The sequence below is a fragment of the Haliotis cracherodii genome, unplaced genomic scaffold, assembly GCF_022045235.1.
Source record: "Haliotis cracherodii isolate W230 unplaced genomic scaffold, xgHalCrac1.p SCAF_24, whole genome shotgun sequence".
Lineage (NCBI taxonomy): Eukaryota > Metazoa > Mollusca > Gastropoda > Lepetellida > Haliotidae > Haliotis > Haliotis cracherodii.
In genome coordinates, this window is record NW_027266280.1 from 2,180,651 (window position 1) to 2,207,714 (window position 27,064).

Below are 27,064 nucleotides of genomic sequence, written 5' to 3' on the forward strand. Positions count from 1 at the left end.
GAGATGGGGATGGGTATAGGCTGCTAGAGCTGAGATGGGGATGGGTATAGGTTGTTAGAGCTTAGATGGGGATGGGTATAGGCTACTAGAGCTGAGATGGGGATGGGTATAGGCTGCTAGAGTTGAGAAGGGGATGGGTATAGGCTGCTAGAGCTGAGAAGGGGATGGGTATAGGCTGCTAGAGCTGAGAAGGGGGTGGGTATAGGCTGCTAGAGCTGAGAAGGGGATGGGTATAGGCTGCTAGAGCTGAGCAGGCGATGAATATAGGCTGCTGGAGCTGAGATGGGGATGGGTATAGGCTGCTAGAGCTGAGAAGGGGATGCGTATAGGCTGCTAGAGCTGAGAAGGGGATGCGTATAGGCTGCTACAGCTGAGATGGGGATGGATATAGGCTGCTAGAGCTGAGAAGGGGATGCGTATAGGCTGCTAGAGCTGAGATGGGGATGGGTATAGGCTGCTAGAGCTGAGAAGGGGATGCGTATAGGCTGCTAGAGCTGAGAAGGGGATGCGTATAGGCTGCTACAGCTGAGATGGGGATGGGTATAGGCTGCTAGAGTTGAGAAGGGGATGGGTATAGGCTGCTAGAGCTGAGATGGGGATGGGTATAGGCTGCTAGAGCTGAGATGGGGATGGGTATAGGCTGCTAGACCTGAGATGGGGATGGGTATAGGCTGCTAGAGCTGAGAAGGGGATGGGTATAGGCTGCTAGAGCTGAGAAGGGGATGGGTATAGGCTGCTAGAACTGAGAAGGGGATGGGTATAGGCTGCTAGAGCTGAGATGGGGATGGGTATAGGCTGCTAGAGCTGAGATGGGGATGGGTATAGGCTGCTAGAGCTGAGAAGGGGATGGGTATAGGCTGCTAGAGCTGAGAAGGCGATGAATATAGGCTGCTGGAGCTGAGAATGGGGATGGGCATTGGCTGCTGAATGAGATTAGAATTGGGGACGTCGTTTTGTTACAAACGTGCTCTGGGGTGTGTGAGAGATTAATCAATCGATGCATCTTGAGGTCCGTGTGGGTCCTGATGACGAACAATGAAAATGATGTTCGTGGCTTAAAAAAATATATAATGCGTTCTCTTACACAAAACAATAATACAATACTGAGAGGTAGGTACATTATGTAACTTATCTGGACTACCAGGCATGAACCATCAACACTAATGCCAGCATCAGCTCATTAGTGGTGTCGCCCACAGTTGGAAAATAAACCCAGTTCAAAGTCTTAATATTTGCCAAGAACAAAAATGGTCACATCTATCTACAGTCCCTGACGGATATACAGACGGAATTGATGGGAGATCGAGGACTAACAGGACGATGACAGGTCCTATTTTACATGTATGAAGTTGAGGACCACCCGATTCTTTCCTATTACTGAACTTAACATGCCATGACAGATTAACTATAGTAATATGGAAGATTCAACTTTTTTAGTAGTATAAAGGTAATTTTACACTACAGTATTGAATCTGTTGACATTTGACACAGGTTCCAAATTCGTGTGAATTTAATGAAGATCAAATAACAGTCGTAACACGACATAAAACTGTAAAACCTGTTTCGAGTGTGTATATAATCTGTGATTTATCTATGTTATCCAACACAATACATTTCTTTTCCAAGTTCTGAACATCCAATGAGTTGATGGACGATGGAGGTAACCATTAGAACAAATAAGTTTCTGGTGAACAGAAAAAAACTGTTTGCCTGGAATTCAGTCATCCATAACATCATTTCCGCATGCCGCTCAGGAGACCAGGCAGGACGGTGCTCTGGTACCCTATACCCATGGGAAACTGGCTGTCGCCGTCTACACGTACTTACCACTCTCGCATAGTCACAGCCGCCTGACGTGAATTCAGTGAGACTTCGCCGTCTTAGAGTGTGAAACTTTCACTCACTTTGTCGTGTGTCGCCGGGAAGGTGGACAGAACAGCCGCACGCTATTCACGCTCATAACGAAAAATGGATCCTTGGAATCTTCATATTTCTGTGCACATGTGAAACTGTAGCCTGTGTCAGTATGAGATGAGACGAGACACCCTGTAATACCGCTGACATCTAAGATTTACTGAAAACTATACATTGTTTGCTGTCTGGAACACTCGATCGAGCGCGTACGCATCTCCTTCGTTTCAATAGCTACCCCATAGACAAAGGGATTAAAAATACCAAAGACAGAACATTATCAGATTAGTTAGCTACAAAAATATTACCTAAATTCAAATTGTTTGTTTGATGTTTGCTACACTTTGAACACTGCAGTGATGTATCTGAGAAAGAGACAAATATTCATTTCCTTCGATATCGACGGAAAATCAAAGGGAGATTACTCTCAATGCCATATCGCAAGCTTCGAACACGGTTGGTCAGTTTTCAAGTGTTGGGAGATAACAAATCAATGACAGCAAATAAATATCTTTGGTACTCCGGTTCAATATCCACCAAACATCGAATTTCGACAGCGTTCGTACAGAAACGTCGACATCATTTTTGACATGTCTTTCAAAGTACAAACCTCAAATCATTAGCTGTATCATAAATACGAAATAAATACTTCAAAAGTGATGGTACAGTAATCGGATTTTGCTCAAAGCTCGAATAATAATAACTTTCGTTTGGAAAATAAAGATCTATTTCGGTAGGGCTAAAGGGGCAGATACAGATCTCTAAGTTGGTATTTGATTGTGATTCATGAACATGCCCACGCTAAAGTCGGAATCGTACAACGGACTCGGCTATCAGCAAGGATTTTATGAATATGGAAATATTTCTCGCTTTTATTTAACCTTTCAGACAGAAATCAGCTTTGGTGGAGTTTGTAATCACAACGTTAAAGGTATCCTGGGGATCAAGCTAACTTGAAGAATATCATGAGATGTCTCAAAATGAAATTAATCATCACTATTCGTTTAGAGAACTCAAGAAGACGGTTTGGATTTTCAGCTTGAAATACGAGTTTACGACAAAAAGGTTAGAACTCAAACGTGTGACATACTAGTAAACATTCTTTAGACGAATAGTAGAATCTAATCGATTACCTTGCATCCAACATGTTAAAAGTGGCATTTGCTCTGTGCAGATGTGTGGAAACGTACATTTGTCAGAGATGTTCTCCAAATTGTGGAGCATTTATTTTGTTCAATCTGTTCTCCGAGGGTGAAAATTACTTCTTGCTATCCTATCATTCAGTTCAACAAATTTCACGTGCTTAAATACCATGTCTGAATACCCACAATCCGAGAAACCGGAAACTCGCGTGTCAGTTTTGAGGATTTCAGGCGCCAAACAATAGTTTATACTTGTACATTGCATTTCACCTCTCACTGCCACACAGCATTATCAATATTACAACCCCAAAACAAGTCCCGTGGTTAGTTCTTGTGACTGGGGTTACGGTTCGAGCACCTGTCCATCACGTGGGATTACAAACCTACCCCACATTGTGTGATAACGAATGAACAGATCTTAAAACCTGCACATATAGTCAGAGCACAATAACGACCATGCCATCATCAAGGAAATCAAACATTGTCGCATGTCTACAGTGAGTGCAAACTAATCGATTGGTCTGCCTGCTTTCGGGGACTTTAACCGCAAATCTGCCTAGAACAATAGCATCTGTGCAATTAACAAGCAGTCGGAATATATATTCTCGTTCGCAGTATTTATGTCCGTCTCCGGTGCGAATGTACGGACCCGATGCAACAGCGTTGAAAGCTAAACAAGTCCTCTCAATTGGCCTGATATAAAATGTACAAGACATTTGTCATCCCTTGGTCATCTCCATACTTGCATCGCGAGGCAGATGGCGAGGACTAAATGAACGTGCACGTAGTGAGTGTGGTTAATGGGAATACCGATATATGGTATCATTAACTAACATATCAAAATCGAACAAGCACCATCTCCAGGGAAAAACGATCAATAAGCGATTACGCATTGCTGGTACTGATGCCAGGCCTCTTGTTCCAACCCATAAAGATAATCTATATGACCATGCGCTACTTAGAACAGTATCAAGAGCGGTGTTTACGGCGAGACGTTCACAGGGGTCGGGATATTAAAGAACATTAAAATTTAAAAACAAACATTAACACGTATCTGAATATAATGAAACAATTGTTAGATAAGTCTTATCATAAGAACATTACGAAGACATGCGGTGTGTCTCAGTGTACCAGTAGCTACCTACAGATGCTGCGTGAAACGTAACTAGACTTATATACGTTCTGGGTCACACAATAGTAAGGCCTAAAGCATTGTTTGTCTCAAGTAACATATTGAAGGAATGAGAAAAGGTTGATAGTTTGAATAGCTTTTATAAAAAGAATCACACAAAATCACGGTTTGGAACATATCTTAGCTTATTAAAATTGACAGAAATGACAGACCACAGGCTAACATAAATAAGCTACATTTTATATTTTGGTAATAAGAGTCGATTTTGACACACGCGTTTTGTTTTCTGCCATTATTAATGAATCCAGTCGAGAGGAAAACAGTTTGTGGGTAGGGTTCCTGTTACAAGACATGTATCGAATCTACAAGGTCGATTTAAACGCAACTCTTAAAACGTCCCAATTTGATCAGACATTAACTACAATATTCCGCCTAGGGATGAGGGGTGAAACAGTTTGACCTCATTCTTCTCTAATCCTTCTTCTCTAATCTTCCCAATCAAGGGCGACATGCAAGAGAAATCTGACATATACAAACAGCCAGGGGCTGTCAGTCAGGTAACATACACTCGAAATAGCATAACAAGCATTTCTTGTTTATTTCACTTCTGTCAAATGTATCACTTGTATAGGCCACGTAGCCAGATATCGACGATGTCGTCAGTGGATTCGTGTTGCTCTTATACACGGGCCGTCGATAACCCCACAGCAATTTAGCAAGACCTTCGAAAAGTGAATAATCACATTTATATTAATTTTTGATAGGCATGCCTTTGAAGCTGACGGATGACGAAATGAACACAATTTATGGATAAACAACTTCTTTAATACGTATACTATAACTTCTTGACAACGGTGTAAGGATATGTACCGAAACGTCGCTATAATAGTATTTTAAAATTGATATCCATGAATTGCGAACACTTTGTCGCTTTTATTAATGTTATCGCATTTATTATAACAGGTTAAGAAAAAAATCTACAGTAAACTTAAACAATCATCGGTAAACATTTAATTTCAATTTAACGTTTCAAATGTAACATATTATCAATGCAAAGTCACATTCGTTTGAATTAGAAAAAAAATAAAAATTCACAGCTCCAGACCGAAATCTTATTTACTTAAACAATTTCAAACAACCTTTACAATCAGTTTATCAGTCTATCAGATTAAGTACATAAACGTTACAATGGTGTTTGGAAAACCAGCACCCAATGCATAGATATTTGTGATCGTTCCAGCACACAGAGAAACCGCTGACCTTCGCCGACAGAGTTTGCCTGAGATCGGGAACGCTCGACAACCAGGGCAGGCGGGGTTTCTGTCACGCTCCCTGACTACAGGGTCGCACAATGCAACACGTAGCTGTGACAGAAGTATCGCAGGTGAATATTCACTGGATATATTAATGTTATCACACACTGAAGAAATGGAAACCAAGAAACCTATGGCTATTTAAGTTCTTGCTTGGTGAAGCCGACCTGGCTGACTGGTTGAATGTGATGTACAATAACACTGGGGGTAGGACCGCATGTGTGTTACAAGAAATACTGACCATGGCGATTTACTAAATGACGAAATCGACGTGCCCCTCTAATGGTAGCTAATGACTGCGTTGTATAAGACTGGGCGACGCAAGCGACTATCCACGACCCCAGGAGGCAATGCGTCATAGCTGGCCGTTCAATGACCTGTCAGTGTTACACACACAGAGCATCATTAACAGTAGAAGCACGGGACTGAACTACGTCGAATCTACATCCTCGTCATCTACACATCACATACTGTACTCTCTCCCCCTGTTTATACTAAAGGGTCTATATATACATACACCCGTGTATACACAGCTTTATCAACTTCAGTGTTAGCAGGACTTTGCAAGCCACAAACGGTATTAAGACATTTTTATGACAATTGTCAGTTTCCTATGGGATATTTTTCTATATGATTACCAAATTTGAAAAGAAATGTTCCGGACATTTTGGACGACAATCAGTCAATAGCCAAGAAAATTAACCGATCTGAACTTCCAATTACTGTTATATCACTGTTAATATCAAAGGGCTTTAATAGGCCCCGTTTATACACAAATGAATTAACCGTTATATTTTTGCACCAATATTTCTTCAGTTGTATACTTAGTAAAGTGAACGAGCAAACTTAAAGAATCGGACGGGGTTTTGTGCAATTTACGTATAGGGGAGTTAGTTTTAGAAACGTTCTGGTTTACCCGCTTCACAAATCAGGGCTCACTGCTGACGTAACAGTGTACAGAATGTCAGAAAACATTTTATAACTTGGAACTCAGAACACGACTTATTTCCACCATACCCCGCTTCATTAGCCTGCATATAAGAAACATGAATTTAAGTTGAACTTGCATGTACTGACAGAGTGAGCAACAACGTCACGTGATAACAAATCTGAAATAGCACGTACATATTTGTTTTGATTGACTTGCGTAACACCTAAATCTGACAAGGCAGTTCGTGGATCACTTAACACTAAATTCACTCAAGTCCCAGTGGCCGATATATCCCCTATGCTGATAAGAACATTAGTGAACCTGGTTGAACGAGTTGTTAAATATCATAGCTAAACTACATTCTCAACCTGAGTCTGATATTCATCACCTAATAAACAAAAAGTTTTATTTCCATAACTTCTCGTGAATTCTATTCAATGGGTAAAACTACGACATAAAGTCACCTAACCCTAACCATCTAACCTTATTCTTAAACTTTCGCAGTATGGATGACAAGTATTGCACATGCGCAGAATGACGGTTTGGCTGCCCACACTGCAGTGCAATGCATATAGATGCGGCGTCTCACACAATCACTACTTCTTCCAAACCCTCCTTTTGCGAACAGATATGATTCAAATAGGTAGATTATAAATACAAAAATACCTTTAAGATATCACGACTTTTGAATTTGTGACATATCATCACTAGATCGTGGTCATGACTGTCCCATTTCCTCCTATACACATGCTTCATATAAACAGACACACGTATCACTGTTAATCAAACATCGTTGAATAAAGTGCGTATTCAACATTTAGAATTATCAATAAATCTTCCAAATTTACAATACATGATAATAACTGCATAAATTATGGTAAAGACGTATCTGCACAAGTCCAGATCTTGCTCTTACAAGCCTTAAGAGAGACTGATCTACATAGATGATTCGGCCAGTTAGCTTCCGATTTACAACAAACATAAAAAGGGGTGATCGAAATATAATTCAATGGAATGCATCTGCTGCTTAGAAGCTTTTAACATAACTTCCAGGGAGTAAACATCACAAAATACCAAAATATTCCTATTTCTTGGTGAACGTGCGTCTCCCCACGTCGCTCATGTTAGACCGTCTGGTAAACGATTGCAAATTCCAAAATACTTCCTTCCTTTTAACCAAACCTATACCAAAAGCTAACCCAAACACTGCAAAAGCTGAACAACATATCAGAATACACAAAAATATCATTCAAATGACATTTTTAATTGTTTTTCGTGACTCATTACGAAAATTTCTCCTTGTTTTGACAATATGCGACCCTGGAAAACGCACATTTTCTGCATATGCCTTGCGAGTATCAAAATTGTTAATACATAATGTTAACAACTACATGAGGTATCAAAAGAAAGAGCAAAACCCGCTGAAACTAATGGTGGTTACACATTCACATTACGACCAGTATTTACTGAATTATCGTTTAATATAAATGCGTAAATTTCACAAGCTTGTCGTTCAATGCAACCAATGTGATCAGCTCACGTGCATAGTGGAGCGAAATTCAAGCCGTGCGCAGTAAAAACTGACTTTCACAACCCTCTCTGTGCGTAAAAAGTAAGGAGAATTTGTCAACTTTAATTTCAAAACATGTATGGGGGTCATTAAATTGTTTCTTTGGTTTTGTCTTCCGATTTCTTTCATCACTGTCGCTGGAGTTGGAGATTGGCCTTACAAAATGGCTGCTCTCTTTCACATGCGATAGCCTGTCATCAAACAGCGATAACTTCAAGGAAACCATTGAACCTACCAATCTACGGCCGTTGTCGGTCGTCTCACTCATGTTGAAAGATGCATATACTTCAAATGAGTGTGTAATATCCAATTTTCAAGAGTATCGCTGAACCAATTTCTTCGATTCAGTCAACTTTTTTGTGTACAAAAACTTGTGACGTCACAGGGCGGTCAGGTACTAGGTCACGTGACTAGACAGAAAGGTCACGAAAGGTACTATTTTCCCGACCACGTTCTTTATATGTATGTTTAAATCAAAATCACATGGTTTGTTTTGCTGGATTGGTTTGTGTCACAATGTAAACCAAATTAAGGTTTGTCTGTATTAATTGATAAAAGGTTTGTATGATCTGCAAAGATTGATTTTATGTACAATTTAGATCGGAAGCAAAGGCGAGCTGAACATATTTTTAACGATCGTTTCCTCCAAATTGAACTATTTTTTTAAGGTATTGCGTTTTCCTTATTCACCACATAATAAGGTTCCTGGGTAAATATGAATATTTAAGACAGCAACAATAGTCCATTGAGTATCGCGTAAGACGACGTCCATCAGAAGCCGGTAATATTCTTATATATAATAAAGGTTGTCTGTCAACCAGTATGCGGAAATAAGGCATGCGCCGGAGCTACGGTTTGTGTTTGTTTCGAGACGTGTTTACGTGTGAAATTGGGAACGGAATGATACCGAATCACATTTGACAGTCATTACATATACAATATAACCCCGGTCCCTTCATGCAAGAGCGCCCAAAAACCTACGAAGAGTGGCTTCTAAATACATACGTAGATCAGATGGCCAACCAACACACAAGCCAAGCGCTTTCGTGGCGGAGGCTATATCTGAGCCGGGCCAAACTGAAGGCCTCCAGCCGCACATCGGCCCTGTTATCCGGCTTTGCGATGGTAAGTCATACATATACGTCCATTATTTGTTGTCGATCGCCGTATTGATCACCTCTGTCTGATGTTGCACGAACTGTGACACAGCTTGATCTTAATGATGTGCATCATTATGACATCGTTGACTTTTCAATTTCATTGAAATATTTTAATTTGTTAACAATTAGATTCTAGATCTACCTAAAATACCAGTGCATTATTCATTAGACAGTCACATGTAATCTTAACAATATTTGTTTATATGTTTAAACTACCTTCAAATATCGTTGTTTCTAACCAATGAAATGTTAATTTTACGCATCAGTTCTGTCCATTTGATAAATGTACGTGCTAGTCAATATGATTCCGTAGTAAAAATATAGGCCTCGTGAAAATTATAACTAGATAATGTTTAGTATTGTATAAAATATACGTCCAAGTTGAAAGTTTTCCATAGCAGAAATTTAAGGAATTGCGTGACATCAAATAGATTTATATGGCGATTTTATGTTCTGATTCTTGGCGATTCAGTATGAAAATGTATGTCTAATTGTTTATGCGAAAATCAATAGAGTGTTACCCCTGAGGACACAACTGTGCTTGAAAAAAGCATCGTCATTTGTTCCCTTACACCATGGAAGAACATACCGTGTGATGGTACAAGATATATATTTGTTTATCTACACACTGTAATTTCCAGCTTCGGTGTGTCACATTCTAACGTTGTGATATTACGACTCATTTGAGTGTGAGCACAACACGGTATGTCTTATCAGTCCACGGTTGTTCAAGTGTGTTTCAACCCCCTATCCCATGACATTTAACTATAATTCGACAATGCACGCAGCTGAAGGAAACAAACAGCGGAACACACAGGTTAATAAACAACAAAAACACCATGTACACGTGGTTATGACATTGCAATAATTCATCAAGAGAAATTGTACAAATTGTTTTCTACTTTTTCTTGTTCATGGTCCTTTCACAGTTGCATGTTTAATACCCTGCAAAGTTACATTGCTTAAATTTTTGAAGCCTGTCAGTTGCTTTTTAACATTTAAAAAAGACTAGTCGGACGTAGTTGTATAAGTTCCATCTATTTCTGCCATACTGTTTTTGTTAGGTATTTAATGATATGTAAGCGTTGAATGTAAATATTTATGTAATTAGCTTTCTGTGCATCAATCTCTACTCGCATGGCATAAAGACTGTGAAGTATTTATGGAATTATTCAAACGAACAAATTCAATTTTTTTACGACCATGGAAGTGTCGCCGGCTCAGCTATCATTCAGGGTCTACATAAGCGGAAGCGCATGAACTACGTACTACATTCCAAAAGCAATGTATTACAATACCAAACGATGAAAAATAATCAAACGCTTTCAAAATGGTATTGCCCATCCCTGAGACGTACGATTATTGGACCGTGAAGTTAGGTTAAAAGTCGAGGTTGTTCAAATTCTCGCTGGTCCTCGCTTGCTGTCATCGCAGGTGATAAAGATGAAATTTCATGTTGAGAGGTTTACTTTGTGAGACAAGGAGGCAGCCCTGTAAGCGTTAAAACACGTATCTTAGCGATACCACTAGTGAATAATAGGTGAGTAATCCTTTCACACAATTTAAAGAAACATGGGTCTTGTCCTTTCCAGAAAAAGGAATTATATAACGTATTTGCCCGACTCAGACTTATATTTCGTAAATGAGGGTCAATTAGTCCTATAAAACATAATCCTCATAATGTGTTTGTGTACTTTATGGATTAGCGCCAATAATGTTTACGTTTCTTAATTTGAACACTTTTTGAAGATATAGGCCTTGTTGAACCACAGCTTCTGATTTGTGCTGGATATCAAATATATAAACTTGTGTTGTGATGGCCATTCATTACAATACTTCGGTAGATTAATTTCCCTTAACAAGTGTATACAGGGCATATGCATAACACGTGGTACCTTTTAATGTTGTCCCTTTCCTTTGAAACGAAATGTGCCATTCGTCAATTATTGCCTCCTATTATTGTCCCACAATGCACCACCTGTTTATCAGCAACATCCGTCATTGATAGGATGACACAGAAAGATGTTATGTAAAGAGACGGACAGCGCCATTTGACATGGCATGTTGTGGGATTGTATTAATTAATACGTGACACGTGACATTTCATGGTGACATAAGATGTTAGTCTTGTGACAGAAGAACAAGATATTAATCTTGTAACAGAAGATATTAGTCTTGAAACAGAGGAACACAGAGGAATATCTTGGCTTTGTTGTAGAATATATTTACTTTACTGCAGTATTAGTGGTATGTTGCCATGGTAACAAAGAATATACAGTGTTTCATGTTATTTTTCAAGGAAGCGGTCTGAATGACATCCAAAATGTCCTAAAGATGGCTTTTAGATTTAATAATGACATGGCCGAAAGTACTATGACAACTTCATGTCATTTTAATGTGTCTCCGGTAGCATATGAGTACGTGTATATACTACTGCACACTGATAACTTTATCTGTACGCTAGGCAGAATTTCCGTAACTATCGGAAGACATCAGCTGCGACAAGAAAGACTTGCTCCAGTTCCAAGCCAAAGGCTAAACTGATACAAGTTTCTCAACACGGTCTGTGTCTCTGTAAAGAAATCAACAAGTATTGTGAATGGGTGTGAATAGTCGACTATAACAGTTCAATATAGCCACAGGCCCGTGAAGATCCGGCGTAGAATAGATCCTCAGCATGCTTGCCGTAAAAGGCGACTATGCTTGTCGTAAGAGGCGACTAGCGGGATCGGGTGGTCAGGCTCACTGACTTTGTTGATGCATATCATCGTATCCCAAATGCGTGGATCGATGCTCATGATGTCAATCACTGGAATATCTGGCCCAGACTCGATTATTTACAGACCGCCGTCATATAGCTGGAATATTGCTGAGTGTGGCGTTAAACAACAAATACTCAAACAAACAATACAGCCACAACAGGCTTTGTCTGAATGTCCCACTGTAGCACGCTGACTGACTATGTTGGGAACTGGGCGAGGCGACCTGGCCACAAGGTATGAATAGTGTTTTATGCCGTGTCCTGCAGCTACTGATCTATAAACATATTTAATTATACCGACCACATACATCGATTCTCACAAAAGAAAATTTCAGTGGGTTTGTCTTCTCGGGATTCGAGCTGTTTGGTCGACGCGATTTGACATTTCAACACGCTGGCTCGTTTTGGTTTAAGTGTACTACATCCACAGTTGCATTGGTTCTGTATCTTTGATTAAGGCAATTAATGGTCACTTGTTTTAGGGATTCTATGGAGTTGTCTACATAATGTTCACTACTGATCAGTCGGCTTATTCCGATATCGGTATAATGCATCGGGTACCGCAGGAGTAGTGTTAATGCATGAATTCAGTGTAAACCATGTAATGCAAATCCTGTCGTACATATTTCGGAAATATGACTGCCGTTTTTCAAGACAGGTTTTTCTGTGCTTAACAGAAATTAGGTATTCGCGAATACAGTGTATTCAATAATGAACATGTTCAATATATGAATACACAATGCCATATAGAAAGTGGTCACATGTAACACAGGTTATATTTGGGATAACACTTCCTTAGTAAAGTACAGATTCTAGGCTATTTGGGATTGAGTCCCATCCAGGATTCGAACCAACATTGCCAGAGTAAGGCAGCTAATCGCCAGCATACAAAGTCAGCCATCTAACCCACTCAGCCACCGAGGCTTCAACAAAAACGAAAGTCTGACAACTGGTAGTCTTAATCACGAATAGCTTGTGTACCCCTCTGACAAGTGTAAATTAGCACGGCTCCCATGGCCGAAAGCTATGAACACACAATGCCATATAGAAAGTGGTCACATGTAGCAGATGGCATATTTGGGATAACACATTCTGAGTAAAGTTCTGATTCTTGTACTTTTTGGGGGTTGAGTCCCATCCGGGATTGGAACCCACACTGTCAGAGGCACCTATAATCGCCAGCACACAAAGTCAGCAGTCTAACCTACTCATATAATCAATATACTTTTAGGAGAAAATCAAACGGAAACGATTTGAATAGTTCCATAAGTTTCACGACTGCCGTCTTCATGTGTTGTCACGTGCACGAAAATAGTTCCAATATGGTTTCCTGTCAGTGCTGGCCGAGGTCGTCGTAGTGGACCGAGACGGGCCGAGACGGGCCGAGTGGATACTGTTTACAATGTCACGTGTAAATGGTTCTTCTTTGAAACGAACAAAGTGACCTTGTTTTTTTGTCGGAATGGGAGTGTGGCTGACGAGGACTGTTTCCCGCAAGGACGTTGAATCCAACCTGAATCATGCTTCCCGATGAATCAACATATATGAATCTTGAATTCATCCGAATTGTGTATTTTGCCTTGTCAAGAATCCAGGAGACACAGGAACCAGTGAAAGGCGATACAAACATATGATTCCGAGATGCCGGCCTAAAGGTTCTAGCGAGATCACGACCAATTCCACCCATACGACAAATGATATACCTATTTCGAAGGAGAAACAACACCATTGCAAGTAGTATTGGTTACTAAACTTGTCATTGGAACAATTAATAGTCAGTTAATCGCTTTTTTGCAGAGTTTAGGCGATAAAATGCTATGCCAAATATTATCTGTTTAATTAGAAAAAAAAAGTTAATCATGCTAACAATGGTTACTAATTATTTTTGAAAAAGCACTAATTTTAAGCCCTAAATGCTTCAGTTTGTCGCTGGCCTCTGTTTGACTGGATGTCCCTTACGTCACGTGTGGGCGCTCGTACTATCAATCATGGGTTTGCCTGTTCCAGATCCGAACGCGCACTGCACGAATCGTGATATAAGGCAACTCCTGTTCTCCTTTTCCGGATCGTTCTACCACCCAAAATATGTTTAGATTTTTCCATTACAAGTCTTTTTTGAATGGATTAGAAGAAAATATTAAAGTCGGTCCCCCAAAAGACATTAAATACAATGAAGTAATTATTATCGGTTGTATTAGTAGTTCCAAGTGACAGGATGTTCCCGTGATACAGCAAACGCCTAAACAGGACAAGCGTATCTCCTAAGGACGGAACTCCGCTTGTATATCATACATTTTAGGCAGTATCTCAGACAATCGACACAAGCTAAACACACACACTCACACACACACACACACACACACACACGAAGAATATATATAGAGAGAAAGAGAGATAAAATCCAAAGATGAGCTGTATAATTTATATTAATATTTTATTAATATTATTATTTATTAATTCATAGTGTGTGAGTACAGATGTGTATGACCACATATCATAGTGACCTTATAGCTGTACAGTAGAGTACGTTTATAACGAACACGCTTATAACGAACTGACGGATATAACGAACAGATTTTTTTGTCCCGACTATTTGCTATAGTTATGCTGTACATATGCTTTTAACGAATTACGGTTATAACAAACTAAAGTTAGTGGCCCCATCGAGTTCGTTATAACCGTAGTTTACTGTAATCACTTCTCCCCGAAGATATTATTGAAAGGGTTAACCATTCGTGTCATTGTGTGAGGTGATTCACCAAACCTGCTCTCTCGTCATGCATGAATAGATTAATGGCTGTTATCTGGTCAAAATGCTATACAATCTTTGACAGTGTGAACATGTTTGGTGTAAAATATTGTACCTATCTCTCCCCTGTTTCACCGTGATCCGCAGCTCCAACAGATAGTGAAAGGTGGCCATTGCTGTCAGTTATCGTGTGAGTTCTCCAACTGGGTTGACCACCCTTATCCGTTACCGTAGATCATCAGCAAGGGGTACGTTGTGAGTAGGATTCAAAAGTAGCCGAAGCATGGAGTAATCACGAGAATCTGCAGATTCCAGACGTAGAATCCGGAACTCCGAAGAAACGAGTTGATTATACTTCCGGAATTTAATAGATTCGTGTCGTTTGTCCCTTACTTAAACCATGTTATGGTTGATGTGTAATTGTATACTTTGGCTTAATTGCAGCGGTAGAAGCTAACATTTTAGTCCATAAGTCCTTATGATGATAACATAAAGCAAAACCCTTAAAAAGGGCAAATGTTAGTCTGTCTTACAAACCCTGATACAAATGTATCAAATACAGCCCATGCAAGTCTATAATGTCTCTGGGCTCCTTTTTATTATTTTTTTATTAAGATGATTTAACTGGGGTTTTTTCTGTACGATATGTTCATTTCAGAGACTAGATGTTAGTAGGCAAATGTCTACTGGTCCTTTTGATACCTTAACTATAGGGCTGCTTGGTAAGGACTACATGACTAGTGCCAATTTCTAACGCTGAATTGCCTGTAGTTGCCTCAGTTTTACAGGCTAAGAATGACCAGTTGATTCCTGGCTCAGAACTGCAAGACCAATAGCATGACGTCATCGTACTGATTTGACTATAGAGCGAAGAACCTATTACAAGTATACAGTTATGCGACATTGCTTGTTCATAATGTGTTGGTTCAACGTCGCTTTGAACAGTATTTCAGTTAGCTCAAGTGACACGGAATCATATACGTCCATCACATTGGCGAAACCCACGGTCAAGGGGGTGGCGGCTTGTAAATAGCTTGTGTAAGGCGCTAAGAGCGCTGGGAAAATCACCAACGGATCGCGACATGTATCAGATTCATTTGAACTGAACTTGATCCGTAGCATCAGAAGACATTGCTCATCTTTGACAGACCTCCTATTGCCTGTAGACGTTGAATTCAGCTTCCAAACCGAACTCTTCTAACAATAGTTACAATACATCAATGGATTCTTTTGTTGAACATGTTTTTAAATGTTTTGCTGAGGATAGGAATGATCCGATCGTTACCTCACGAAGTATCCTCCAATGTACGTCAATGTCCTCGGAATACAATCGGAAGTGACAGACGCGACATTTGCCGACGCCTTCTAATCCATGACGAGGCAGACCCCAAATTGACGCTCAGATTTTGAGTCGTAATCGATAATGCCGTGAAACAGTTGACACAAGGCCTGTTTACAACAAGACGTCCAGGCATCTATTCATCGCTTTCACGGTGGGATCGGCGAGGATAGTTATTGGTTTATGGCCAGTCTGACTCTGAAAAAAGATCCGGGATAGAACAGGTCTTCACCAACCCATGCTTGTCGTAAGAGGTGACTAACGGGATAGATAGAGTGGTCAGACTCGCTGACTTGGTTGATGAATGTCATCGTATCCCAATTGTGTGCATCGATGCTCATGAAGTCAATCACTGGATTATCTGGTCCAGACTCGATTATGTACAGACCGCCATCATATAGCTAGAATATTGCTGAGTGTGGCGTTAAGCAACAACAACAACAACAACAACAACAACAACAACAAAGACACAGTATATCATGACCCTTTCTTCTATTCCCAGGTCCAATACTTCGCACTGCCTCGAGACATACAATATGTACCACTTATATATTGTAGGACCCGAACACTTTTTTTTTCATCCGTCCATATGTTTCCAGTAAATATTTCTTTTATAAAACCCAAGCCCCAAAAATCCAGTATTTTTAGGAACAAACTGATTTTTTTTAAATACATGACGGGCCTTCCGCTGAATATTCAATAGCCTACTTAAATGGGCCGTGGCCTGGTGAGTGTATGTCATGGTGTATGCCCACTGAGGCGAGGGGACGGGGCGCGGGGGTGAGTCGCGCATGAGCAGACGGTGGTGATTGTGACTACAGAATACGGGTACCTCAGGGGTCTCACCACTCTCACCATGGGCTACTATAAATCGGCATCAGTACGGACTAGTACAAGCAGCCACACACACACATACACGTGCATGCACGTCGCTATATAAACCCTATTTCACCTCACCACTCTCACTGTGGGCTACTATAAATCGGCATCAGTCCGGCCTAGTACAAGCAGCCACATACACACATACACGTGCATGCACGTCGCTATATAAGTGCAATAATCTTGGACGCGACGTTAAACCCTATTTCATCTCACCACCTCACTGTGGGCTAAGGCTGATTGAGAAGTAATGACGGGTTTGTCAGCTGAGGGAGCATCTAACATTGTTTTACATGTACAAGAAGGAGGGACTAGTATGATTGAATCCCATGTGGACACACACACACGCACACACACACACACACACACACACACATGTGCATGCGTCAAATGTGGCTAAGTGGAAATTGTGGAAACTCGAACCTCAAGATAATGACTAATCTCATTTGCAGAACTTAGAGTTAATACTGTTAACAACAGTCAGAGTTTATTATTCAAGTCATGCAACAGAGTGACAAGAAACCTTCACCAGGTCTGTTAATACAAAAGGTACACAAGAAATGTGATTTGCAGTTCCTGTAATCTCACAAATCTCAGTATTTTCACTACTTATTCATCTGGTAGATGTTACAGTTGAATCTATGAAAAGGAAACATTTGAAAAAGACTATTTAGATGGACAAGTATTGCTTTATTCATCATAATTAGTTGTGATATTAAAAGTTTGAACCATGACCTTTAATGACATCCAACAGAAATTCAAACAAAATATACTTCCAAAAATATGGCATTAAAATTTGCACTCAGGTCTTAAGTCTTTTACCTACACCGGAATATTGCTGAGTGCAGCGTTAAACAACAAACAACAACCTACACTGGAAACAGCAACCCTACCTAATCTGGCAGTGAGAGAGACACTGAAATATGGGTTTGGGAAAAATCCATTTTGCTGGCAACTAACATTATCATTGAATTTTTATTTTTATCACGAACACACACACACACACACACACACACACACACACACACACACACACTATATTGAGGATCTCTCTCTCTCTCTCTCTCTCTCTCTCTCTCTCTCCCTCTCTCACTCTGTGTGAATTATACCTCCCACAGATCGTATCAAAGGTCAGACTAGAGATCCCACTTAACTTAACAATGGCCTTCATCTACCTCATTACTAGAACTGTGTTCACAAACTCTTTCATGTTCAGGGTTTCACGTCGTGAAAATCGGTGTCTTACTGGGAGATCGACCTTTGTGATAACAGTATATATTGTTTTGGTGTTGCCTGCAGGCAATGTGATGTTATTAGGGATTAAAACACTTGGCTAGTTGAAAAGTGCAACTATGTTCTGAAGAAATGTAATTTACTCAAAATACTCCATGTGATCTCCTGAGAGTTGTTTTGACATAAAGTACAGCTTCCAGGGTTCTTTTTTTAAACAATAGGTATTTGCGGAGCCTATTCCCTTCAGATTGGCCATTGTCATTCCATAATTCAGAAAAAAACAATCACAGCAATCTATTCACAGAAAGTATTCTTTTGCACAAACACAATCCTCTGAGAAATACAACTAGATCATTTATAGGCAAATGAAGATTTTTTTTAACATTTAACAGACCAGGTTTGCCGTTGTACAAAGCGATCTTTGCGCTAAGGTGACCTTAACTCCCAAACCTTAACACAGACTTACTTAGGTCTAAGATTGTTTTGTGGAACGGAAGCCTGATTGTACCAGGGTCTTACCCACCGCACTGACCACTCTCTGCTGCTGATACTGGGTATCCTGTTATTCGCCAGAACCGAAGAACAATTTCACCACGGACTGCCAAAGTTGTGTTTTTCTGCCCGCTGCTAAAATTGGTTGGTTGGTTAGTTGTTGAACGCCGAACTCGCCCGTTGATGTTGGCTGGTTGGTTGGTTGCTTGCTTGCTTGCTGGCTAACGCCGTACTCAGCAATATTCCAGCTATATGACGGCGGTATGTAAATAATCTAGTCTGGACCAGACAACCCAGGGATTAATACCATGAGCATCGATCCACGCAATTGGGATACAATGACATGTATCAACCAAGTCAGCGAGCCTGACCACCCGATCCCGTTAGTCGACTTTTACGACAAGTATTGTCACCTTTTACGGCAAGCATGGGTTGCTGAAGACCTATTCTACCCCGGAATCTTCACGGGTCCGCTGCTAAAAAGAATCTCGCTGCACGGTTCTGAACTGCGTTAATGCAACCAGAATGACGCGTTCCCCAAACGACATCTTCGTATGAGAGAATGGGTTGAACCAACTTATCATACAATTTATGGAAAACTTTATAATCAATGCCACCAACCGATTTAAATTCACAAAATATCACACCAAGTGCTACCTTCCAGATTTAGCTATTTTGTTTTGCGGTAAAATTTAGATCAAGATTTTCTTGAAGCAACAATGCCCAGTACGTATATGTACTGCTGTAGTCAACGTAGTTGTTGTCTAATGTACACAGAACAGGGGCGGTGATGTACAACTTTAGTCTTTTTTATATCAGAATTCGCATCTCGAACACCAACTGCCAACACAGCCTAGCATACACTGTAGAGACTGTTCGTTTGGGGCAATAAGAGCAACATCATCAGCATAAAACAGTACTCAACATAGCTCCATCAATCATAATACCGCAATGTAGATTGTCTATTGCATTTGCTAAGCCATTAATATAATGTGAAGCCCATTTCTGGTGTCCCCCGCCGTGATATTGCTGGAATATTGCTAAAAGCGGCGTAAAACCATACTCACTCACACTCACTCACTCCTCACTCACTCACTAATATAAATAGAAAAAATGTAGGTGACAACACACACCCCTGCCTGACACCAGAACTGACAAATATATTCGTGAAACTGTCATTAATACGCACAGGTGACCAAGGGTTTTCCTGCATAGTTTGAACCGCATGAAGAAACGTACCACTTATACCGAGTTTCATCAAATTATGCCATAACATTCTCTGTTAACCTTATCACAGGCTGCAATGGCATCAATGAAACAAACATGTTGAAAGTCTGGACAATAGTCTATTAACTATTGAAAAAAGGCTATAAATATATTCATGGGTACTTAGTGATGAGCGGAATGAGAGTAAATTATTATCTTCTAAACATCTGATAAGACGCATGTTTATGATATGGGAAGACATGTTACGGGGTACGGATAACAGTGAAATACCGCTATAGCGTACAGGATCTCGCGGATTACTGACAGGTTTCTTGGTGGGGGAAAGTATACTACTTTGTCATAACTCAGGATACACACCAATTTCAAAACAAACTGCAATTGGGGTAAATAAAAACTGTAAAGAAGTTTTATTCTATTGTGGTGCAGTTGGGAGCAAAACTCAAAGGGACCACTAATATTAGTTCGATATCTAATACAACTGCTCGGTCAGTAGACACATGGCCATTGACCTCAACCTCCCACGGGATAACTTTTGTTTTATAATGCCCCTTCTGTTCTGATCGTAGACATACTATTCTTCCGATTTACTTTTGTGAATTCCCTAGCCATGACAAATTCTGATAGTTACTATATGTTGTAACTCCCCCTTACTATAATACCTTTCAAAGTACAGTAAACTACGGTTATAACAAACACGCTTATAACGAACTGACGGATATAACGAACTTCTTTTTTTTTGGTACTGACTATTTGCTGTTGTTTTACTATATATATGGTTCTAAAGAACTACGGTTTTAACGAACTAAAATTAGTAGTCCCTTTGAGTTCGTTATAACCGTACTTTTCTGTATATATATTTTAAGCTCCAAAAACAAGAGAGAAAATTATTCAAAGTATATACAGTATACGTAGCAATATATTAAATTCTGTGTGCTCTGCACTGTAGTTATACACTTTATATTATTGTTAGATTATTGTGGTTGCCTCCATGCTGTGTAATGTTAGACCACCTATGCGATCCGTAGAAAAAAATGTTTGGATGCTGTGAAACGCTATCCTGGGCCGGCGTCCCTGCACGCTCATCATCAAACTGCTTCTATACATGTATGTTTCTGAAAGGAGAAGTAGAATAATTGTTTCCCGGACTTCCAACATCTCCAGCCAACAATTACTTTGAGCATTTATCCCGATATAGCGACCACCATGTCCGTCCGTCCGTCCGTCCGTCAGCGGCCCGTTTTCCATTACCGGAGCAGAACTCCCAAACCGTAAAATATTTCTTGTTGAAACGTGCTGTATAGATCAGTCTAGTGGAGAACTGGTGCCTTTTGATGATTTGGAATTTTTATTCTTTTTTATTTTGTTTTATTTTCATTATTTCTCATGATGAAAAAAAGTTGTTTTTTGTTTCCGGAGCAGAACTGTAAAACCGTTCAGTATTTCTTCTTGAAACGTGCTGTATAGATCAGTCTAGTGGGGAACAGGTGCCTTTTGATGATTTGGGATTTTGTATTTATGTTTTCATGACGACAAGTTTGACTTTTACTGAAAATGAGGGTAGTGCATTACACAACAATTAGAGTATCCGTTCGCTGGTTGTTATTCGTCAGTAGTGAGTAGCATGAGAGAAATATGAATGTGAAATGTATAATTCCTCTGTCACATCACACGTAATTCCACTGTCACAAACTAATTTGCATATCACGTGATCGGAACCTGTGTAATTAATTACCAAATTCGTGTGAGAGGTAACGTGCCGTCACAGCTGGCTTGCCTGTGGCAGAGGTTTCTCGTATCTTGTCCTCCCTCGGGAGATAATTTCTTGGTTAGATATCACCCGTATTACCTAATATGAACATTTCCAAATTCTCATTTAGATTTCTAGGTAGCATGGAGGTGGTGATTGTGCACAAAAAAACAATTTTCGTCCTCGATATTTTCATTACAGGAGCACTGACCATGTTTGAGGGAATTACTATCTCTAACAAACCTGTGACGATCCGGGTTAGAATAGGTCTTCAGCAGCCCATGCTTGCCGTTTTTTAGGTGAATATTACTTCAGCGCGTTTACGCTCCAGTCGCTCACAAGGATAGTTTTATTCCATACTGAAGGGCCTCAGGCCCATAGTACAATTCTGTTTTCGAGTGTAGTTACAGATCCGTTTAACAGGTCATATTCTAATTAACATAGCATGATAAATGAACATTGATAGATTTTTTAGAGTATCTTTATCAGTTGTTAACATGAGCGTTACAATTTTTTGTTGAGTAGGCAGATCAATATATTTCCTTCTTAGGTGGTCATATTTTGGACAAACTAACAGAAAATGAAACTCAACTTCAATCACATTTAAACCACATTGATCACATATTCTCAATTCTCAATTCTCTGGCTCTGTTTCTGTGTCTGTCTACTTCGATCCTAAGTCGATGAGAGCTGCATCTAAATTGTGCTAAACTTATCCTAAACCTTTTAAAACTGATATCAAACAAATAGTATTCTGGGGAAATATGTCTTAAAAAGCTTGTAGTAATTGCATATTTCTGAACTTAAAACATGCGATGACCATTTTTGTAAGTATATATCCTTAGGTCTTTGGCGTATACATACTAAAAACGAATCGATTGTTTGGTTCACATTGATTATGCCAAACATTCCCAAACATTACATCATATACCCAATTGCGCATTTTCATACAATAACATCATATTATAACATTTTCTAGGTAATCTATCAATAGGCACCTTAAGAATCTTGAACCAATACTTGAGAATTCTAACATATATATGAAATATGTAAAGTGGTACACGCCCACATTCACCATATACCATAACACTCGATGTACAGTTCTTTACGCCAAGGAATCGTTTACATGCATATAGATGGACCAGTTCAATAGTTATGTATTCAGTATGACCCGATACCTCTGCTCCATATAAAAGAATCGGAGTAATTTTTGTATCAAATATTCAAAAAAAAAAAGGTTTTATATGAAAGATCAGGGAAAATTTTTAAACTATGTAAGATTCTAATTGGTATCTTTTTGCCTGCATTGCTCCGTTACTGGTGTGGTATTTCCACGATAATCTGCCTGTGACAGCTTGTGACAGTCGCTTATAACAAAGGCCTATTGTCACAGACTTGAAGCATTGTTTTCTTTTCATCGAGGTATCAAAACTTCTACATGTCAACCGCCTCTATGGCCTAGTGGTAGAGCGTCCGTCCGGAGAGCGGAAGGTCTGGGGTTCGATACCCGGCCGCGTCATACCAAAAGACGTTAAAAGATGGTACTTGTTGTTACCCTGTCTGGCACTCGGCATTAAAGGGCTAAAACAAGGACTGTTCGGCTCGGAGTCAGTATACTGTATTCATGTTAAACTGCGGCATGGTATCTCAGTGGGCTAGCACTATGAATCGGCATCAGTCCGGACTAGTACAAGCAGCCACACACACGTGCATGCACGTCGCTATATAAGTGCAATAATCTTGGACGCGACGTTAAACCCAATGTCACCTCACCTTCTACATGCCATCTTCAAGTCTTGAATGTTTAGCTGGCTTGTTTTGTCACTCACTCACTCACTCCCGTTGTCTTTCATTTCCCAGGTAGCCATGGTTGAGGTCCAGATCGACCCCTCCAACGGGCAAAAAATCCCGGACTTCGTCCTCGTCATCTTCGGCATCTGTACGACACTGCTCGTCACCGTCCACCTCATGGCGCTCATGATCAGCACGTGCATTCTCCCCAACATCGAGGCGGTGAGCAACGTCCACAACGTAAACGCCGTGCAGGAGTCTCCCCACGAGAAGATGCGATGGTCCATCGAAGTGGCTTGGGTGTGCTCTACAGGACTGGGGATTCTCCTCTTCCTGGCCGAGATCGCCATCTTGTCCTGGGTAAAGTTCCTCAACGTCAGTAAGAACGCTGCCATCGCCTCCACCGTCATTGTCATCCCCGCGGGGATTCTGTTCATCGCGTTCTCATTGGTGTTCTACAAGAAACTCATAGCCCATAAGTACGAGAGACATTCAGAAGGGCTGCGGGAGATAGAGACTTTAGCTACGGCATTGGATACCTCGGACTTGAACAATGTATAGAGAGGTTGGTCTGAAGAAAATTGTGAATTTCATCGTTTTATCGAATCCAGTCCCTGATTCTTGTTGGGGAACTCTTTTCAGCATTTATTTTGTTGTTTTTATTATTATTATAGTGCACCCTCGATTGTCCAGTGTATCATATCTCATATAGGTAAATACCCAGGACAAATTCGCCCCATAGCTTCGTTTGGGAAGGACCTGCCAACACTATCACTCCCATTTCTAACTTACATTAGCACAGAATTTCCCTCGCCTGTGAGAGTCGTTTGATTGGACGGCTACTTATAGCGTCGTGCTACTGGAATCGGGTTCAAAACGAAGGTAATATATGGGTCCAGGGTATATATCAGTATCAGGAGAGATATACTACCCTGGATTATCGAGGATGATCAAAGTGTGGCTGTGGCAGTGTGCGATATGAGCCAATTGTGTTGTCAAACAACCAGGACATGAGAAACGGCTGATGATATTGATATTGCCTTGCTGGATCATTGTGATAATTACATATTCATATATATAAATCAACATCGTTGAGACGTATATTCTGAGCGACAGTTTAGCTCGGTGCGTGGTTGGACAAATCATGGACTCATGGTGAAAGGCTCCTTCACGACAATCAGTTTCTCATTCACGAAAATAAGGGTCGTAGCTCTGACTTAAACAATATGCCGCTGTATATCATTTTAGGGTACGTGTCAAATTTACAAATATGTCTTACATTTAATCATTTAAAGGGAAAATGGCGCCTTGAAAATATGTTATTGCAAAATATTTACTGGTGGATCCGTAAACCGAAAAGAAACGTAACGTACATTTAAATACACAGAACAGGTTTCACCCGTGCACGTGGGAAGCAATCAGGTGCTCGCACCCAACCAGGTGGGGTCGGGTAGCCTAGTGGTAAAGCATTATTGTGTGTCAAACGGATTTCTGTTGCCCCCTGCCAATATGTTGCTAGAATGTTGCTAAAAGCGGCGAGGCGATTGACGGGGTCGGGTGGTCAGACTCGCTGACTTGGTTGATGCATGTCATCGTATCCCAATTGCGTGGATCGATGCTCATGAAGTCAATCACTAGATTATCTGGTCCAGATTCGATTATTTACAGACCGCCGTCATATAGCTGGAATATTGCTGAGTGCGGCGTTAAACGACAAACAAGCAAAAGCTAAAAGCAGCGGAAAAGTATTTTGACTCAACTCGCTTCAAACACTAAGCTACCTTCCCTCCCGAACCCCCTCCCCTCCCCTCCCCTCCCCACCCCACAAAACACACACGCACTCAGCGAGAGCAGCACGGGAAAACCGAGCAGCACAGATAAAATATTTCACTTCTAATTGCGATCCACCTTTTCCAAATTCACAATGACTTATCAACGTGGTGCTGTTAGTTCGGAGTTGTGGGAACTCGAATCATGTTACAAATCTGTGATGGTGACGTCAAGGACGAATTGAGCGAGGGAGACTTTCCCTTCCGTTTCCATGTCAGCGTCACGTGACGCCATTAATGTTTGACGTTATTCATGTACCCATGATGTAGCTGCCAAATTAGCTATGTGTTCTGTACCGGCCATACAGGGGTCGTCTCAAAATCTGTATTGGTCTTTATTTAACATGCGCTTTTAGTATTTAATCTATAAGCTTCTGTTGTTTGTGATTTGATGGAATGCTTGTTTTGATAGATGTACAGTTCTTTGTACATGACATGGTACTTGGTACCACGGCGGTCCAGCCCTTGTCCTGCTGACAGCTGCACGGCTTCTTTGACTGCAGCAAGTACTGTAACAACTCGTGTGCGGCACAATCAAAAAACACTTTTTATGGGTATGTACGGAGAAAAAAAAATCAAAACCATGTGCTCGATTGTAAAAGAACAAATAAGAAACTATATTAAAGAATGGTCGGGAGGATTAAATATAAACAAGTTAAATGCAAACGTGTCAGCGTTTCTTCCTTGTCGGTTTATGATGAAAGAAAACAGACAGTTCTTCGCCACCTAAAATGAGGAGCTTGTCTTTTCTTTGGAAAGAGACAATTCACTTATGTGACTCTTCGGTCCGCGGGTCTGTCGTAATTAGGGCCAAGATAAGCTCCGCAGCCTAATCTTAGGACCACATGATTCTTTCATATTACTATGGGTGATATTAAGTTAATATTAACTAAAATTATGATAAAATGTGTGATCCTTATCTTTTGTTGCGTAATATATTATCAAGAAATACACAATTCTGAAAATTTGGTCAATCGTTATGTATACCTGGAATATGTGTTATATTTATTTGGAGTGTGGTCTGCTGGCAATATTGACAATCTCTTGGTGACATATATATGCGGTATGTTGTCTAAAAGCAGCGTGTTACATTGTATCGACCTCTCGTTGTATAACACCACATAACCACTTATGGAATATCACAATAGGTGCAAGAGCCTGAAGACTCCGCACCAAGGATGAAATCAAGGACTGGGTGACTGCCTAGCAATGTGGAGTTACGCAGACGCGCACACCACCAAAGTACCCATGTCACAAAAACCATTGTAAAGGGCGAGTAATGTCACCCTAGTATCTTTACGGAGTATAATACCTATAAAGGCATTCTTAGTAACAAATGCTTGACCAAAACTATATTTGAAAAAGGGTAATAGCGTAAACGATAAAAATGACAATACAAGGGGATAACCTTAGTGGGGTTAAAACGGGTTCCCTGTGATTGACGCGCTGTGCAACGATCATGACGATCGGGTCGACGCCCAGTCTGCCTGCTTCCGCCACACATTTTGCAAGACATTATGCTGCTCATCCATTTGATTCCACAACTTATGTCACCTTAGTAACAACGCTGAAGTTGCCTTCAGTTGTTTACTCGGGAGATTATTCCCCGACAGGTACTTATTGTGTGGAACAGGACCGAGGGCAGCTGGTGTTTTATTTCCCAAACAAGATGTCAGTAATAAAACGACCCGTGAAGATCCGGGGTAGAATAGGTCTTCAGCAACCCATGCCTGCCGTGGATCGATGCTCGTGATGTCAATCACTGGATTGTCTAGTCCATACTCGATTATTTACAGACCGTCGTCATATAGCTAGAATATTGCTGTGTACAGCGTTAAACAACAAACAAAAAAAGGTA

At 40.4% G+C, this 27,064-nt stretch overlaps 2 protein-coding genes across 3 annotated transcripts in view; one reads left to right on the top strand and one right to left on the bottom strand.

The window, feature by feature from the left end:
* LOC139472256 (lysine-specific demethylase 2A-like) overlaps positions 1-8,365 on the bottom strand; it is a 52,426-nt gene extending 44,061 nt beyond the window's left edge. Inside the window, exon 1 of the mRNA XM_071254651.1 lies at positions 8,235-8,365. Within this exon, the coding sequence (XP_071110752.1) occupies positions 8,235-8,267 (33 nt within the window). The 5' untranslated portion in view covers positions 8,268-8,365. The remainder of the gene's footprint in view (positions 1-8,234) is intronic.
* Positions 8,366-8,839: 474 nt separating this feature from the next.
* Positions 8,840-25,179, top strand: LOC139472257 (calcium release-activated calcium channel protein 1-like). Of its 2 annotated transcripts, none has more exons than XM_071254654.1 (2): positions 8,840-9,124; positions 23,447-25,179. In XM_071254654.1, the coding sequence occupies exons 1-2, from the start codon at positions 8,957-8,959 to the stop codon at positions 23,936-23,938; spliced, it is 660 nt and encodes a 219-aa protein (XP_071110755.1). In that variant the 5' UTR covers positions 8,840-8,956; the 3' UTR covers positions 23,939-25,179. The 2 variants fall into 2 exon arrangements, with proteins under 2 accessions (XP_071110755.1, XP_071110756.1); XM_071254655.1 differs by lacking the exon at positions 8,840-9,124 and adding an exon at positions 21,837-21,885.
* The last annotated feature ends 1,885 nt before the right edge of the window (positions 25,180-27,064 follow it).